This window comes from Spodoptera frugiperda, chromosome 12 (genome assembly GCF_023101765.2).
Source record: "Spodoptera frugiperda isolate SF20-4 chromosome 12, AGI-APGP_CSIRO_Sfru_2.0, whole genome shotgun sequence".
Classification (NCBI taxonomy): Eukaryota; Metazoa; Arthropoda; class Insecta; order Lepidoptera; family Noctuidae; genus Spodoptera; species Spodoptera frugiperda.
The window spans coordinates 8,420,769-8,436,310 of NC_064223.1; the positions used below are offsets into that span (position 1 = coordinate 8,420,769).

The following is a 15,542-nucleotide window of genomic DNA, read 5'->3' on the forward strand; positions in this document are numbered from 1 at the left end:
AGTAATTAAATACACGTTTTCTTTTGTTCTAAACATCTCAAAAACTAGATAAAAAATAACAATTTTTTTTTATTGGATTGATGAGTCGAAGGTGTCGGATTAGGTTAGTAAAATGACATCGTAGATGCACAACCTTAATTCGAACAGCTAAGGATATTCGGCAGTGTAACTAGTGGCAGAATGAGACCGATACTAGATCGCTGGTTTGAAATGGTTGCGCCACCAATAGTGGGTAATTCGGCCGCCGGCAACAAGTTGGTTACGTGGGTCTATGTAAGTTGGCCTCATACTGTTTATGAGGCATCTGGATATTACAGACGGTGTCGTATTGAAAAAGGGTCGTTAATGAAATGAAAATTAAGTTTAACAATTAAATAGTTTTATTGAATGCATATTTTATCATAATATAATAATTAAAAAGACCTCACTAACAGTGAACAATATAAAATAACTACATAAAAATAAATCTGTATCTAAAAGAAATAATACGCATTTTAAAAATTTTAAAATATAATGCGTAATTTAGAAATATAAAACTTTAATAACAAATAGAAAATTAATTTTGTGCTGACTGTAAACAAGGAGGATTGTTTCTATGGTTAGTTTAATTTTCTAAGCCCTGGTATGGCAAGGAACTTTAATTCTAAGTGACCATTATACCCACAAGAGAATTTCATAATACATACATACAACTTAATCACCATGTTACATTGATACATTAACCCAGCAATTCTTATTTTAAAGTATAAAGTTTATACCAGTAAATATAATCTGACTATGCTGCTAAACTGATCTTTAATTGAAACTGATTACGCTTAGTATTTTTTAACAATATTTGGTTTTATCTCACAATTTCATTCCGCCATTATATTAGCAACTTAATTTACACATAGTGTTACTTACAAACAGGTGCAATTCTGTCAAAACAATATTTTCTTGGTCATTCGTTACCTTCTAAAAATAATTTCACTCAATGTTTCTATCAAGCCAAGATCACTCGTTTTACTAAAGGATTCATGAGACATGAATAAATTGCAGTTTGACTGTTCCAATTTTCAATTCATTGAGTCTGATGAGATAAAAGTCAATAATATAAGATCTAATTTCGTCAGTTTACCTTTAGGTATGGTTCAAACGTATAAAATATAAATTGTGACAATTACCACTATCTTCATAATGTTCTACTTTTAACTTCACCATTCACAACCATTCTTTATCTGTCCATTGCATATATTTACAATTTCCATAGCTCCCTATACTGTGTATACACAAACATTGTTATTCCCTGCCCTGGAAATGTTTAGCTAATACTGCTTTAAATGCCAGTAAGCACAAATAACCGCACCTAAATTGAAACTAAAATTATTTAACAAACAAAATAAAAGCATATCTAAAGTTTTTGCCAAACACAAAATAGGTTCCCAATAAAAAAATCCTGAATTTCCTTGAAAATTACATTTAAAACTATAATAAATTCACTTTTTTCCATTAACTTGTAATTTTAACGCAATACTAAAGCATACACGAGTAAGTACAGTGTTTTATATAAGACTTAGTGGTCCTGCCAAGTAGTTGTTGTGTTCGGGTTTCATTATAAAATAACTTAAATTACGTAGAATTTGTTGAACATTGAAAGTAGTAAAAAATTAATGCATAATATATTATTCTACAAAACTGGATTTATCTTTGTATCACATTAACCCACTGTTACCTATACTAATCACTAGGACATTTCGCTCGGTCACAAATAACAATCAAATTACTTGCAAGTTCTAGAGCCGAATGTGTTACAAAATGCGAGATTTCAGTTACATCTAAGGTAAGGTCACATTGGGGTTTCTATTCTAAATAACTCGTGTTTATTAAATGTATTTAAGATAATAAGTATCACTTCTAATTCGAAAAATGTCGTCACAAGATAAAAGTTACAAAATGTTAGTGGTCAATGGCGAGAGGCAGCGGTGTCACAAAAATGTGGGGAATGTTTAATTGGACCTTTCTTGATTTCACTTCTATCCTGTGTCGAACAATACATTGATATATACTAACAGATTAAAGTAACGATGCCGTCCTGTATAAATCTCGTTACAATAAACAAAGTAAGGCAACTCTAATTACAAACAACGACATCTATGAACTAGCCTAAATGCGTGAACTAGACAGGATAACAGAAACGATCATAAAATAATTTTTACTTCCAATGTTTGAGCCTCATAATGTGATTGTATTTAAAATTTTACATGCGATTTCCACAATTCAATACCTGACTACTGACGAAAGATGGGGCATAGTTTAGTAGTAGATGTCGCGTGCGGTGGATAGGTTGCGGTGCATAGATGTCGTTGTATAACAAGTAGTTAGAAGTGCAGCGCACGGAAGGCACGATGTCTGCGGCGCTGGGCCACGGTTAGGGACACTCCTTACTCATCATCTTGCTGAATGCTTTGGGAATGTCTTCGTTAGTCTTGGACACGTTACTGCTGCCCAAAAGAGTAGGTGCGGCGAGGGTGCCCGACTGAATGCCGTGAGCGGTCTTCAGTAGATCGTAGTTTATTTTTTCGGTGACTACTGAATCTTTCCTGCAGCATTAAAAATTTGATAATATAGAAGCGTGATTAAAAATATTATATTGAAATCTTCTTTCATTCAAATTATTTCAGTGTAAAGCATTAGAATAACTTACATGTATTGTGGGTGCGTGGTGACAAAGTTCCTCATCCAGCTGGCCATGGTGGAGATCTCGCCGGAGGAGCGTCGCTGTATGAGCTTGAGGTACTGCTGCACGGAGCAGTGCGTGTCCGCGTCCACGTCCATGCCCGACAGGTACGACTCGATCAGAGGGATCAGACCAGGGAATATGCCATCCTGGAAAATATATTAAAAGCTCTGGTGAACACCCGGTTTCTGAAAGCTGATCAACTCCAATAGCGTTTAAATCTCTTACAGGTTTTAGTTGATTTGCTAGGAGCGTGATTATACTTCATTTCATGTAAGAAAGCTATCTAGCGGCTATTGACGTTTGCTATTTTATCTCACTAGGGATGTAGTAATAATGAAAGCGAATTATTAAAATAATAAAGTCTGTATATAACAATATTCAACACCTTTATAAGATGTAGAAGGCACTGTTTATTCTGGTTTATTTGTTGCATTACAGGTAATTAGAATTAATAAATGACCACTAACTGCCTCGATAAGACTTCCCCATATGAAAATTCTTCATTTCTGAAGGTTTCCAATTTTCCTACAAGTCGAATAAAATGATCTCAGACGCAGAAGTAATAAATGACCTCATTGAGGAAAGGAAAACTTAATATTTTTTTATGATTTCTCCTCCCCAGTTCGATGACAAATTCTTATGACACATTCGATTCACAAAGGACATCGGGCGTTTTTTACCCGATTTTTTAAAAGTCGCGAACATAAACCAAAATATTTTTAAATGATAGTGTTTGCAATCATATTTAATATTGTGTAGTTATTTTGATTCACAATAATGGGAAAATGGAAATAATTAGTAAAATGAAAATGATATTTTAAGTTGACTATTTTTCCTAATTACTAAACGACCGCTCAGTAAGTTAAAATATCACTCCGTGGTATTTTTATAAACCCAATCAGACTAAATCCGTCAAGTTGATGTGCATATTTCGTTCTCACTCTCGCCCATAGTCTTAAAACTGGTATTATGTTGCGCTCGCGCAGGTAGCTAGCTTATCTTACTACATCGCAGTCCTTCGTCATCATCATCGCAGTCCTTCGCCAAAAGTTAAGAGAAAAATATGTTGTTTTAATTATTTTTGATTCCCTTTTTCCTCTTCAATTATTGCCCAAAAACATTTATAAATATTTTTTATCCAATTTGTCCAATTTATTGTATTTGTCCAATTTCTCCTTATTGCCACGACCCACAGATATGGGAACTATACCATTGTGAACTAGATTTAATTGCCTATCCACCGTACCTAATTTTATTTTTGTTCGCCGTAGGTAAGTGTCCCATACAAAAATGCCCGATGTTCTTTGCTTGATGTGAAAGCATTTTGTAGTTTAGTTATGCCGAGAACATTCTACTTGGTTCCATAGACTTTTAAAGAGAAAATTATTCATTACTTAGTATAAACAACATACATATCTAAAAGGCATATCATCATTTTCTACAATCTCATATGCTTTAATTTGTGAAAGTAAAGCATACAACTGTACATTAAGCTGAATTGCCACCTACTCAGCAATATCGTGTGTTTCATCTTAACTGTTAATCACCTTATCTTCACGTTGATTGCAGGAGAATATAAGCATGAACTTGTAGTACGCTTTTCATAATTTATCACATCAACGTTTGATTAACGTGTTACATACTAGCATCTAATATCAAGTTTAAACACAAGTCAAAAAAATCCATGAATAAATTCGTTCTCAAACACTTCTTCAACTTCCTGTTATGACTTTCTAATAGGATTGGAAAACCTATGAGTAAAAACCAATCTAACATTTTTCCTGATTTTCCACTCAATGACAACTAAGACAAACAAATAAATATAGGAAGGAAAATGTATCTAGTCTTTCTAGCATGTAAATATTTCTTCCTCATGTGTCAAGCTGAATCATGAGAAAATTCCCGATGAATGAAATGTAAAGCAATTATTTAAGATCTAATATAGGAGATGATTTATGTTTACAATTGACGCATTTTAAAGAGGAAAAGTAACGTTTGTTTTCACAATAAATCGAATGATACAAAATGTTTCGAGACTTTTCGATAACTGAATTATATTAGACTTTAGGAAACTTTTTGTCTGAGGGTCTATTGTTTTGTCTGTTGGTTGGTTTATAGTAGCAGGCCAATCAAAGCGCGGAACGTTGTAAAGTTTCCATCTCGTTAAACGTAAAACAAACTCGTCCCAAGCCTTCTGAACATTGTAGATTATTAAATACCCATAAAAAAATAACGTAAAGCGTTGTTTAATTATGCAAATATTCTAGTTGATGGGGAGCTACGTCTTACCTTTCCATTAACAATTTCGTCGATGGTCATCTCAGCGTACAGCTCCGAAGGGTCCCGGGTTTGCTTGGCGAGGTCGGTGGGGGCGCCCACGTCGCGGCGCCACCAGAACTTCTCGCTCAGACACGCGTTCCGTCTTTGTGCGCGTTGCATGTTCTCATCCACCTGAACATTGAGCACAAACAAGTTGAAAAAATATGTAGGGAATGGTATCAATAACTTGTGTAATTTCTAACCACCTTCACTCCACGATCCACCGGTTTGTAGTTCATTTGTCCGACATCGAAGGCATGTATAAGTATGATAAAATGTAGTTTTTACATATAAATTTTGGCGTACCTTGCTGATAGGCATGACGAAGTTGAGTCGGTAGGAGAGTATGACCCTGGTGAGCAAGACGACGAAGCAGACGTAGGCCGCGTTCTCGAAGTCAGTGAGCTGTGCCTCACACGGCCGGAACTCCACGCGCCAACCGATCGGGGAGTTGGGGGGCGGCGGCTTGAAGCGCATCGTCTGCCAGTTCGTCGACTGGATGTTCTGCACACAACACGTAACAGTTATAATATTTTCTTAAACCATTGTTTCATTCATTTCACTGCATCTATATAGGAAATGTTATCCTAATTTGGACAGACGCCAGCTACTCGTACACATAAAGCTACTTTAAACTCAAAATTCGAATCTTTAACACATATTTAACTTTATATAAAATCATACGGAAGTAATTGTATAATCTTAATAACCAATTTGTATATAATTTGCTTACTACTATTAAAGACTGGCCGTTAAAAACAGAAGGATGGCTTACCTCAAAGTGATCGGTGTCGTTGTTGTCATCCTGGTTGACCTTCTCAGAGAAGAGTGAGACGGTGTCCCTGATGAACAGGTGCGCGACGTGCAGGGCCAGAGGGTGGTCGATGCCGCCTTCACGCAGGCGCCGGTACAAGTCCTTGTCGTGCACTATCGCGATGTCGTTATACCTGATTGATATACACAACTCCTTAAGTAAACTGCTCAGCAGGAAAACCTACACCAATCTAAAAAGTATTTTTTTTTTTCATTGGACATATTTGACTTTATTTCAAAACAATAATGTTGAAAACCGAATAAAGCAATTTGGCAAAGAGGAGTAGGTTGCTTTGATTTTATTACAGTCAGAAAAAAAGACTGAAGAAAGTGGTTCTAAGACTTAGAACCACTACTCTTAAAATGTATATAACTATTTACAAATATATTACACCCAGAAAAACAATCTGTGAACCACATATATATTTGTAGCAACATACATTATTTGTTAATTGAATATGGGTATAGAATATTTAATGTATCTAAATTTCTAAATAAGAAAAGTTACCACAAAGTGCAAGTGCACCTCTGCTTCGGGAATAAAAGGCGTGACATTACGTTGTATTAAAGTAGTAAGACAGGAATGCTGTTACCTAACATTAATATTATTTTTACATAGTTATTCAACTGTATGGTGGTAGTTGATATAACACGCCTTTTACACCAGAAGCGTTAGGAGATAGGTATAACATCAATTTATTGCCAATTATGTTCTAAGTGAGTGGTGAATCTATTGGCATACAGCGAACCGAGCATAATTCCAGAGTCCATGCAGGGAATTTCTGATACTGAAAATCTGCATAATACTCTGTTAGACTCGATACTCCTGTTTTAACGGAATCAAGTTCTGTCTCTCTGCAATAATGGAATCACCCCAAAACCCGCCAGATATCGACAATATAAAAATTGCATTTCACCTTTATACACTTTATTTCGTAATCAAATCCATCAATGAATGCAATTAATTAAAAGAGGCGGATTATTTATAGTTCAACTACGATTAAATACTTACCAATTAACTATAATGATCAAGTTATTAATTCCATTCAATCATTAAACCTATAATAGCAAGCGAACATATTATCGAAACTATGTACCTATGCACTTATATTAATTTATCGGTATTCTCTTAATTTATCTTAGAGCCGTGTGACATGTATGACAGATACAAAAATGGTATGACAAAATACTAAAATAGGATGTATTTTGGTATCTAATTAAGGATCGTATTAGGTGGCGCTCTGTAGCTTATTTATATAGCTATAGCCATAGGAGACGAAAGTGTGTATTTATGTAGGTAATGTACCCATGCATGTACGAAAGTACATAATGTATGTATACATGTATGATTAAATTAGTTGAGGGCAGCACTTACGCTTCATTTTCCGGCGACAGATATGAAGAGATAGAATCATATCGCGACTTGTGAATGCGGAACTTGTTGTTCTTGAGAGGCTCGAGGCCGCGTTCCTCGCGCGTCCTGCAGTCCACGGAGCCCGCGATCACATTCCAGCGACAGTCCACGTCGGTCAGGAACCCACGGAATATTGGCGATGCTGCTGATAGTGCCAACTACAAATGAAATACACTTTTAATTCACCCCAAAACTAATAAATTCATTACATCTACACATATAATAATAAAGTACTTTATTCCGAAGTAGTAGGTATATACAATAACTCCATTGTACTCATCCACTTAGTGCTAAATATCCTTAGAGGCAAATAAGTTTTATTGCGCTACCACTAAATTGCAGAAATTATCAGCTATCAGTCAGTTTAATTGGTATTGTGGTATAGCAATAGTCAACAAGTCACCGATCTCGTTGAAAATGCTTAATAATTTACATAATACAGGTAGCTAAAGATTCATTAATTTTATTTTATTTTTATTTACGCGTGTTACACCCGTATTCACAAACGATACTATGCGGTCTCTTAGTGCGCGCGAGCGCACAGGGCCCCTAAATCTAATTCATAAACAATACTTGAGTGACAGCTGGTACTATGCGTCCTTCAAAATGAACGCACAGCTAAAGTAGCCTGCCAGCTGTTTTAAGCAACGCATAGCCATTGTCAATGGCAATAGATGTCACAAGGTTTATTTCTTGTTAGAGAAATATAAGTATTTTTCGGACAGACAGACAGTTGTGTTTAGGGATCCCGATTTTGTTATTGTATCCATATTTGTGAATATAAAACCAACACAAATATTAACAAAATTGTTCTTGGATACCGGTAACTGTTTATGTTTTGACGTTGTTGTATGACAACTCAAAATTGTTCTTGGTTACCGGTAACTGTTTATGTTTTGACGTTGTTGTATGACAACTGATATGAACGTCAAGCAGCGACGTGAAATACGCAACATACGAGAACCAATCACAGAGCTCTATTCAACGCTACGGGTTTGCTTAGACAAGGGTCGCTTAAGTATCGTTTATGAATTGAAAGGCTTGCCAGATGTTACGCAGTGAGAAATGCCTTACTTCGCAGAGCGTTGCTACTTCACTGAGGAAAGTATCGTTTGTGAATACGGGTGTTAGTTTCGATGACAGTTTGATATTTTTACTTCACTAGTTTTCCTTAAAGTCCGGTTCAGATTTTGTAGTAGAAAAAAAAAATACAAAAAAGTAACACACATACATTATCTACATAGAATTGGAACGCAATAAAAACTGCCTAATAATGACTTCTATATCATACCAGTCAACATCAAAGAAATGAATGGAGTAAGAATTCCATTTCTAAATATTGAAAGTTTAACAAACCATTATAGGACAGAGTGGCGCTAGCTGGTCGTACAAAGTGCGAGCTTCAGTGATGCAACAGGCTTGGAACGTGAGCTGCAGGCAACAACATCCCATGCCGAAGCCCATAGCGTCCAAGTACACGCAATCAGGCTTAGCTGCCTCCGGCTCCAACAAGTGAGAATTATCTACCGGAATCTTGGTGTTTACATCTTTGAACACTAGGAAAAACAAACGAGATTATTAATATAGGTTTTTTTTACCTTTTTGCATATGGGTAAAAACGCTAACGTACAACACCGTATAAGGAAATGTGAAGACTGTGATTGTAAATGTATTATAATAAGTTACTAATGTTCGTAATAACCCATTCACTAAATAATACTCAATACGTGAATAAGCACCAATACAATGTCCTGGTAGCTATTGTTTTAATACGAACTTAAGAGCAATTGTGTTAAGTTATGCGTAATCATGGAAATGAAGACTATGAACTAGGTAATGGTTTTTCTCGGCACAAAACGTATAAGGTAAATTGTGACTTACCTGGTAAATTGATCGCTACTTTTTCTCCACGTCGTTGCCGAATATTATTGGTCAATGTTTTGAAGCGAGGGTGTCCTGGGAAAATGCCCTCGTCAGGGAAAAACAATGATCTGGTGACACCTTCATGGGGAGTCGGTGAGTAAGGCGGACTTGTAAAATTGGGACATCCTAATCTGTAAGCAAACAATCGAGTTATCTTACTCTACAGCAACATAGATTCGGCAGCATGACTCGACAGTAACACGCCTATATCAATTTTGTTTAATCAACATTCATTTGGAGTATTCAAACGCTGCACAATAAACGGCTTTGATGAGTATCGTCTTATCAGATCAATAATTAATTGGAGCTAATTACTTTAAATGGGGGAGCTAGGCACAGATACTCACAGATAGCAACGATGACCACATACAAGGAAAGCATTGATAAATCTATAAATTAACGTAAGGCTGTAGGTAATTAAAGTAATTGACTTATTAGTTTACCTTGGGAAATTCGTTATGCTCATGATAACTTCTCCCGGAGGTAGTAAGTGTGATACTTCGGCTCTACGGTACTGCATGTTTGCTTCTACAATATTGAAATGTGCTAGGAGACCCCCGTACGGTCGGCCGGGGGTACCCTCAATCATGTATGATCCATACTCAGGACGCCAGAGTGACTTTACGTCTAAAACAAAATAAAATACATAAATAATTAGTTTCACGTTTAAATTTATTATTGTCTCTTACACAATTACTTGACATTGCTGATTGCTACTAATATTTTCTGCTCTATTAGACAGGCATAATGATTTGTCGGGAATTAGAGTATAAAGATATTTTAAAGTTTGTAATACAAAGATGTTTATGATTTTATAATAAAACTGTAACCGTAACTAGGTAAAACACGGACAGTTTGCATTTGCACATGAATACCTAATAGCCTCACCAAGTCATGTGCATAACAAAGTTCGCGCATTACAATACGACTAATGTTATAGAAATAAATCATGTCAAGTCAACGAGCCCATTGTGGTTACTATGTTTAATGATAAATTTGTCGTAGTAGCGAACTTTAACATTTTCCATCACCTATTTTACGTTTAAATTATCAACCGCTTCTATTTTCTACTTTTTTAACAATTACAGCTACTTATTAGTAGAGCCCTGATTATACCTAGTGCATTTTTGCACAATTTGCATAAACTTACTGATTTTGGTGTTTACGCACATTTTATCAACAAGTAAATTAATTTACGATTTATTACATACCAAATGTAACCAACCCACTTAAGTTTTATCGGATATTATGTGAATTGTGAAGATTGTTAATATATTTAAGGGGATGGGGGGTGGGGTGTCTATTGTCGTATATCAGCTTCTATTCTATTTCTTTCATTTCTGAGGACTAGACTAACGAAAAATCCAGTGAAAATTTGCTCGACTCGGGAATCGAACCCCCTCCTCGGAAGCATCAAGTAAGTGTCAAGCAAAATCAAGACAGTCACAATGACGTTGATAAATTGTAAATAAGCAGTACTGGTTTATGAAACACGCAACATGACACTTCCGTCTTACGCATTATGTATTATAATAGTTATGCATTGAATAACGTACACATAGATTTTAGCACGTGACAATAATAGCCTCATGCAGGCAGTGGACTAATAATATTATAGTTTCTAATAAAGTGTTACTAAAGAAGGAAAATAAGTTATAACAAACGTGTAGGTAATTTATGTATCATCTTTTATACAATTTATTTCAAGAGGCCACTTATAATAACGTTCGGTTCTTAGTTGCCTACATTCTATCTAGTGACTGACTGGTTTTAATAACAAGAATTATGTATTAAATGATTGATTTGCTGTACACATGTTCAATATAAGCAAGTGAATAGTGCTGTAAGAACTACCGCACCTACTACGCTATTTGCGCCAGGTACCTTGGCAACTACTGTACATGTTTTTCATCAAAGACTCCTTATGCCTGCATTTGTAATAAATATATAACAATTATCATCAGAATCGGACGAATTTTTTTATAAATCGAATACTTACCGGTAGAGTTACACGCGTAGAAATAACATAGATAGACACGTTAATGTTTTGAGAATAATTATGTTAATGTCTCGATAAGGACAAGTGCCTGTACTTACTGAAATTGTTACAAATTAAATGGTCCCCAGGTAAAATAATTAATCGCATCTAATAAAGTGGCTTATTAAATTAAAAGAGTGGATTTTAAACAGTAACTCTTGTCAGTTGTCAGTATCCGTAAATCTACAAAACTATGTAAAATGCGCAGCTTTCTTTGATGGTGTCTGATCGTCTACGTATCTAGGAATAGTTGCATTAGGATTGAAATGGGGTTTTTCGAGAGAAACTCGATTATTTCAGCATAGTGTGGGGCATACTGTCTAACTAGAACATTAGCTTCATACAACCGCTTACAATCAATAACATGACGCTGCTATCGAAGTTTATGTCGAGGGCCGTCGCTATTTGTCGAGTGAGGTCATTAGGTAATTTTCACTTAGTCAGTAGAAAATATTGATTGCTCCGCCTGTCATTGATTCAAACAACATTGAATATTTTTTGCCGTGTCATTGTAAGCAACATCGACGGTATAACTACAAAGATAGAATATCTTATCTTCTTATCTGATTGATATATTTTCGTAAAGTATGCATGAGTGAGTAATAAAAAAAGAAAACTGAAATCAATGAATATGTAGTTACTTTTTGACGTTTTGATTAAAAATGGTCGTACAGGAGCAAAAGTATCGACCCCGAGAGAAAGTTAGTAGCTTTAAAGAACGAGTTATCTCGAGCGATATAGAACATGGGTACCTGTTAGGCACATCATTTGCCTTGAATTAAAAAATATGTTTACACGAAGGCACGCAGCTAATGTTATTGTTATTTAAGTCACACTTAAATACGTTTTATTATTCGAGGGTCGTGATTTTGATATGGGGCACTATTTAATGTCTTATCTTTCTTAATCACGTCTTTAAATAAATCATTTTTGCGTGTCATCGTCACTTTGCTGATATAGGAGATACGACTACATAAATATAGGTTTCCTTCAATTACGATGTCTGTGTGTTTCATCATAAATAACATGTAACATTAGTGTCAGCTATTACACTGTTATGTAAAAAAAATAGTAGGAATTGTTTCAACTTCTAACTAAAAATGTTTAACATGTGATTAAAAAGTAACATAATAATATTACTAATTGACTAAATGGTGTTTCATATTACAAGTCATTAGCGTCAGTAGTTCCTGATCCTGATATAAGTATAGTCCTATTTAGCAGTTAGATATTTCTACATAGGTTGTATAAGTTTCATTCATAAAGCAATGCTATTAGCAGACGAGACAATACGATAATACTGCGTATTTTTGTTTCGGATGTGTGTGGTTAGATAACTACAATCTAGATCGTACGTATGCTTCGAGCTTACTCGCTACACAGGAGTTTCTACTTTATTTAGGGTAAAAGAGTTAAGAAGTGAATAAAATTCGACGAATTGGTTGTATTCAGCAGCATTATTGAGCAATAATAAAACAAGTTCAATCGTGTTTAACTATAACTTGCACAAACTGTAACCGTCATGTCATGATCATTACTCCAAGGTCACGAAACTTGTTTATTTTTGCTGCGTCACTGAAGAAGTAAGGGTACCTAGGTATATTTTTATTTTCGTCTGAATTCTACTATTGAGTATGTACCTATGAGTCATGTCGTAAGTATTGGTGTAGTATGAGACGACAGTTTTCAGTTAGTGGATTCCATGGTTACATCATTGTACAAATAGATACAAGTAGGTATTTATGTGTTATCATCTTATGTGAGGAAAATGGTATAGTATTGTCTAGGTTATGTTTTTATGCATTATAAACTTGACTGCGGAAGGTATCGCGTTTGATTCCGAGTTCGAAAAAATGTTATTTATAGGTACCTATTCTTTTTTCGATTATCTCATTAGTTTCGCCACGGCATCGAGATCTGCGCCATGTAATGGAATGGTTTAATACCTACAATAATTTCTGATTCTATCATAAAATATACACTAAACTGACCATTTTATAAATATCTGGCCCAATACCTTGGTAACTTATACTCAATGAAAATTGTAGTAGTAACACACTTATTTGTTAATAAGGATATAAATAATATTGAGAATATTAATGAGCTAGTTTTATACATATACAATGTGATAGGGGTGGGACTTCTAACCCGTTAAGGCTGAGTACTACATCTAATTTTATTGACAAAAAAAATAATATGGGGGGTTGAACCCCTAATTGAAAATATTGAAAAATAGTGATTTTTTTGGTAAAAATAATTCACAAATGATTTTTTTTCTCACCAAAACATTATCAAACATATGAAAAAAGTAATGAATTGGGTAGCCAAGGTTATTAGCTACCGTTTGTCGTTTTTTTCTTGTTTCTACGACGCATACAACCTTTGATATCAAAAAAAGTAAAAAAGATATTAAAATAGCCTTAACTTTTAGGGGGAGGGGATTCGATCCCTTCGAACCCCGACTGACTTTTTAAAATTAGATGTAGAACTCGGCCTTAACGGGTTAGAAGTCTCACCCCTATCACATTGTATATTTAGAACAATAGATTTTTTTTCCATCATAATAAAAGGTATTAATATTATGTCAATAATATTTTAATTGTGTCAATAAGTTAACAAGGTACATATTAGGTCGAATTTTTATAAAAAAATGTATTTTGAAAATATTAATGGATAGTCCATATTTCTAGAAATATGTAGAGGAAGTGACTACTGAATAAAATATATCTTTTGAACTAGTGTGTTCTAAGTATACACTTGTGATTAATTGTGATGAAAAAGCTTACTTTGAGGATCTGCTAGTTCTTTCTCCTGCAGTTTAGGCAGCAGATTGTGGGCAATGAGGCTGACTGTGGCACGCTGGTTCTCATCATCAAACTTCACAATTATGTACTCCACCTAAAATATTCAATATTTAATTAGGTTGCAAAGCTCACTCAGATACTGGTTACTTGACCAGTTTCGAGCCACATCAGGGACCCATAGTCTATAACACAAAAATTCAATTCTTTATCATTCTATAACTGTTGCTGCATAGGTTGATGCTTAAGGCTGTTGAGGAGGTAGACTGAGGCAGCAACATTGAACATTATTTTCCGAATTCAATACAATAAGATGAGTTTATTAAATAGTTAGTATGACTCATTCAAGGTTTTCATTTATTCCAATATTAGTTTGTTCTCCATCTCTTTATCTTACACAATGATTATGAGTATTATGCAACATAAATAATCATCTAGTACTACACTTTACTCAGATCATTCAATAAGTATTATAATTTAACATGACATCAAACTGTCTCATTTTATTAATACCTTATTATAAGATATTAATAGTTATATTTTATACAAATTAGCTAAATTATTGATTAATAAATAAAGTTATGTGGTTTATTACTGAATTCAATAAAATTGATTGCCCATATGTAAGTCACATCTAAGTCTAAACTGAACAATTTCAAGAGATCAATAATGAATGTAAACAAACCTCATCTCCCCATTTAAGCACGTCGCCTGTGCGCTCCTGCAGCTTCACGTACAGGTTAATAAATTGCTCGATTCCGTGTTGACGGACATGCTCTGCCAAAGCCTTAGTCTCTTCCCAAGACAAGGGACTTCCTTCACTTAGCAAACCCATTTTTGCTACTTGATTGTAATTAAAATTCACACGTGATCTTCCCAAATTCCTACTTATGTATATGCGACAATAAAACGCGGTCGCTTTAAAAATAATGTTCATGAAATATTAATCGAACATGAGTAACTATCACCAGCTCATAGCAACTGCAACGTAAAATTTTATTTTACGATGAGTCGACGAGAAAATAAAAAATACACCACAACAAAACTTTTACTCAAGCCGCAACATTTACAGAACTTTTGCTTTGCATAAAAAACGTAATACGTACAAATGAAAATAAACGAGAAACACTGAATTTAAAACAAATAACTTTTTCTAATTATTAGAACCATGAGATTGAGACCACCGTCTGCTTTATATGTTCATAGTAAACAGAGTCAAGAACTAGACAGAAATGAAGTTATATCAACGTACAAGGCTATTCTGTAATCACCATTAATTCAGGATTTTTTTATCAATGGAACATCTACTGAATGTCCAATACATCTTGGTAGGTGGCAGAATAGGAAACTAAATTTAAATGTACTGAATTTGACGTATTATTGACATTTGCTAATGTATGCAGCGCCACCACGAACTGCCAAGTTACACTGGACCATTTGCATGTTCATTGAACGACAATGTCTTCTGTCAAGCAGCGAATACGACGTTCCATTTTACGTTACACTTTCGATTAT

General features: G+C 34.7%; 1 protein-coding gene across 2 annotated transcripts; it reads right to left on the bottom strand.

Annotated features, from left to right (window-relative positions):
* Positions 1–362: 362 nt before the first annotated feature.
* LOC118262750 (glutamate--cysteine ligase catalytic subunit) lies at positions 363–15,452 on the bottom strand. Of its 2 annotated transcripts, XM_035574344.2 has the most exons (12): positions 15,134–15,439; positions 14,713–15,008; positions 14,013–14,124; positions 9,632–9,815; positions 9,147–9,319; positions 8,622–8,821; positions 7,227–7,423; positions 5,814–5,985; positions 5,345–5,542; positions 5,009–5,170; positions 2,684–2,865; positions 363–2,579 (listed from the first exon to the last, which is right to left on the bottom strand). In XM_035574344.2, the coding sequence occupies exons 2-12, from the start codon at positions 14,962–14,964 to the stop codon at positions 2,408–2,410; spliced, it is 2,004 nt and encodes a 667-aa protein (XP_035430237.2). In that variant the 5' UTR covers positions 14,965–15,008; positions 15,134–15,439; the 3' UTR covers positions 363–2,407. The 2 variants fall into 2 exon arrangements, with proteins under 2 accessions (XP_035430237.2, XP_035430236.2); XM_035574343.2 differs by having other exon boundaries at positions 14,713–15,452.
* Positions 15,453–15,542: the final 90 nt, after the last annotated feature.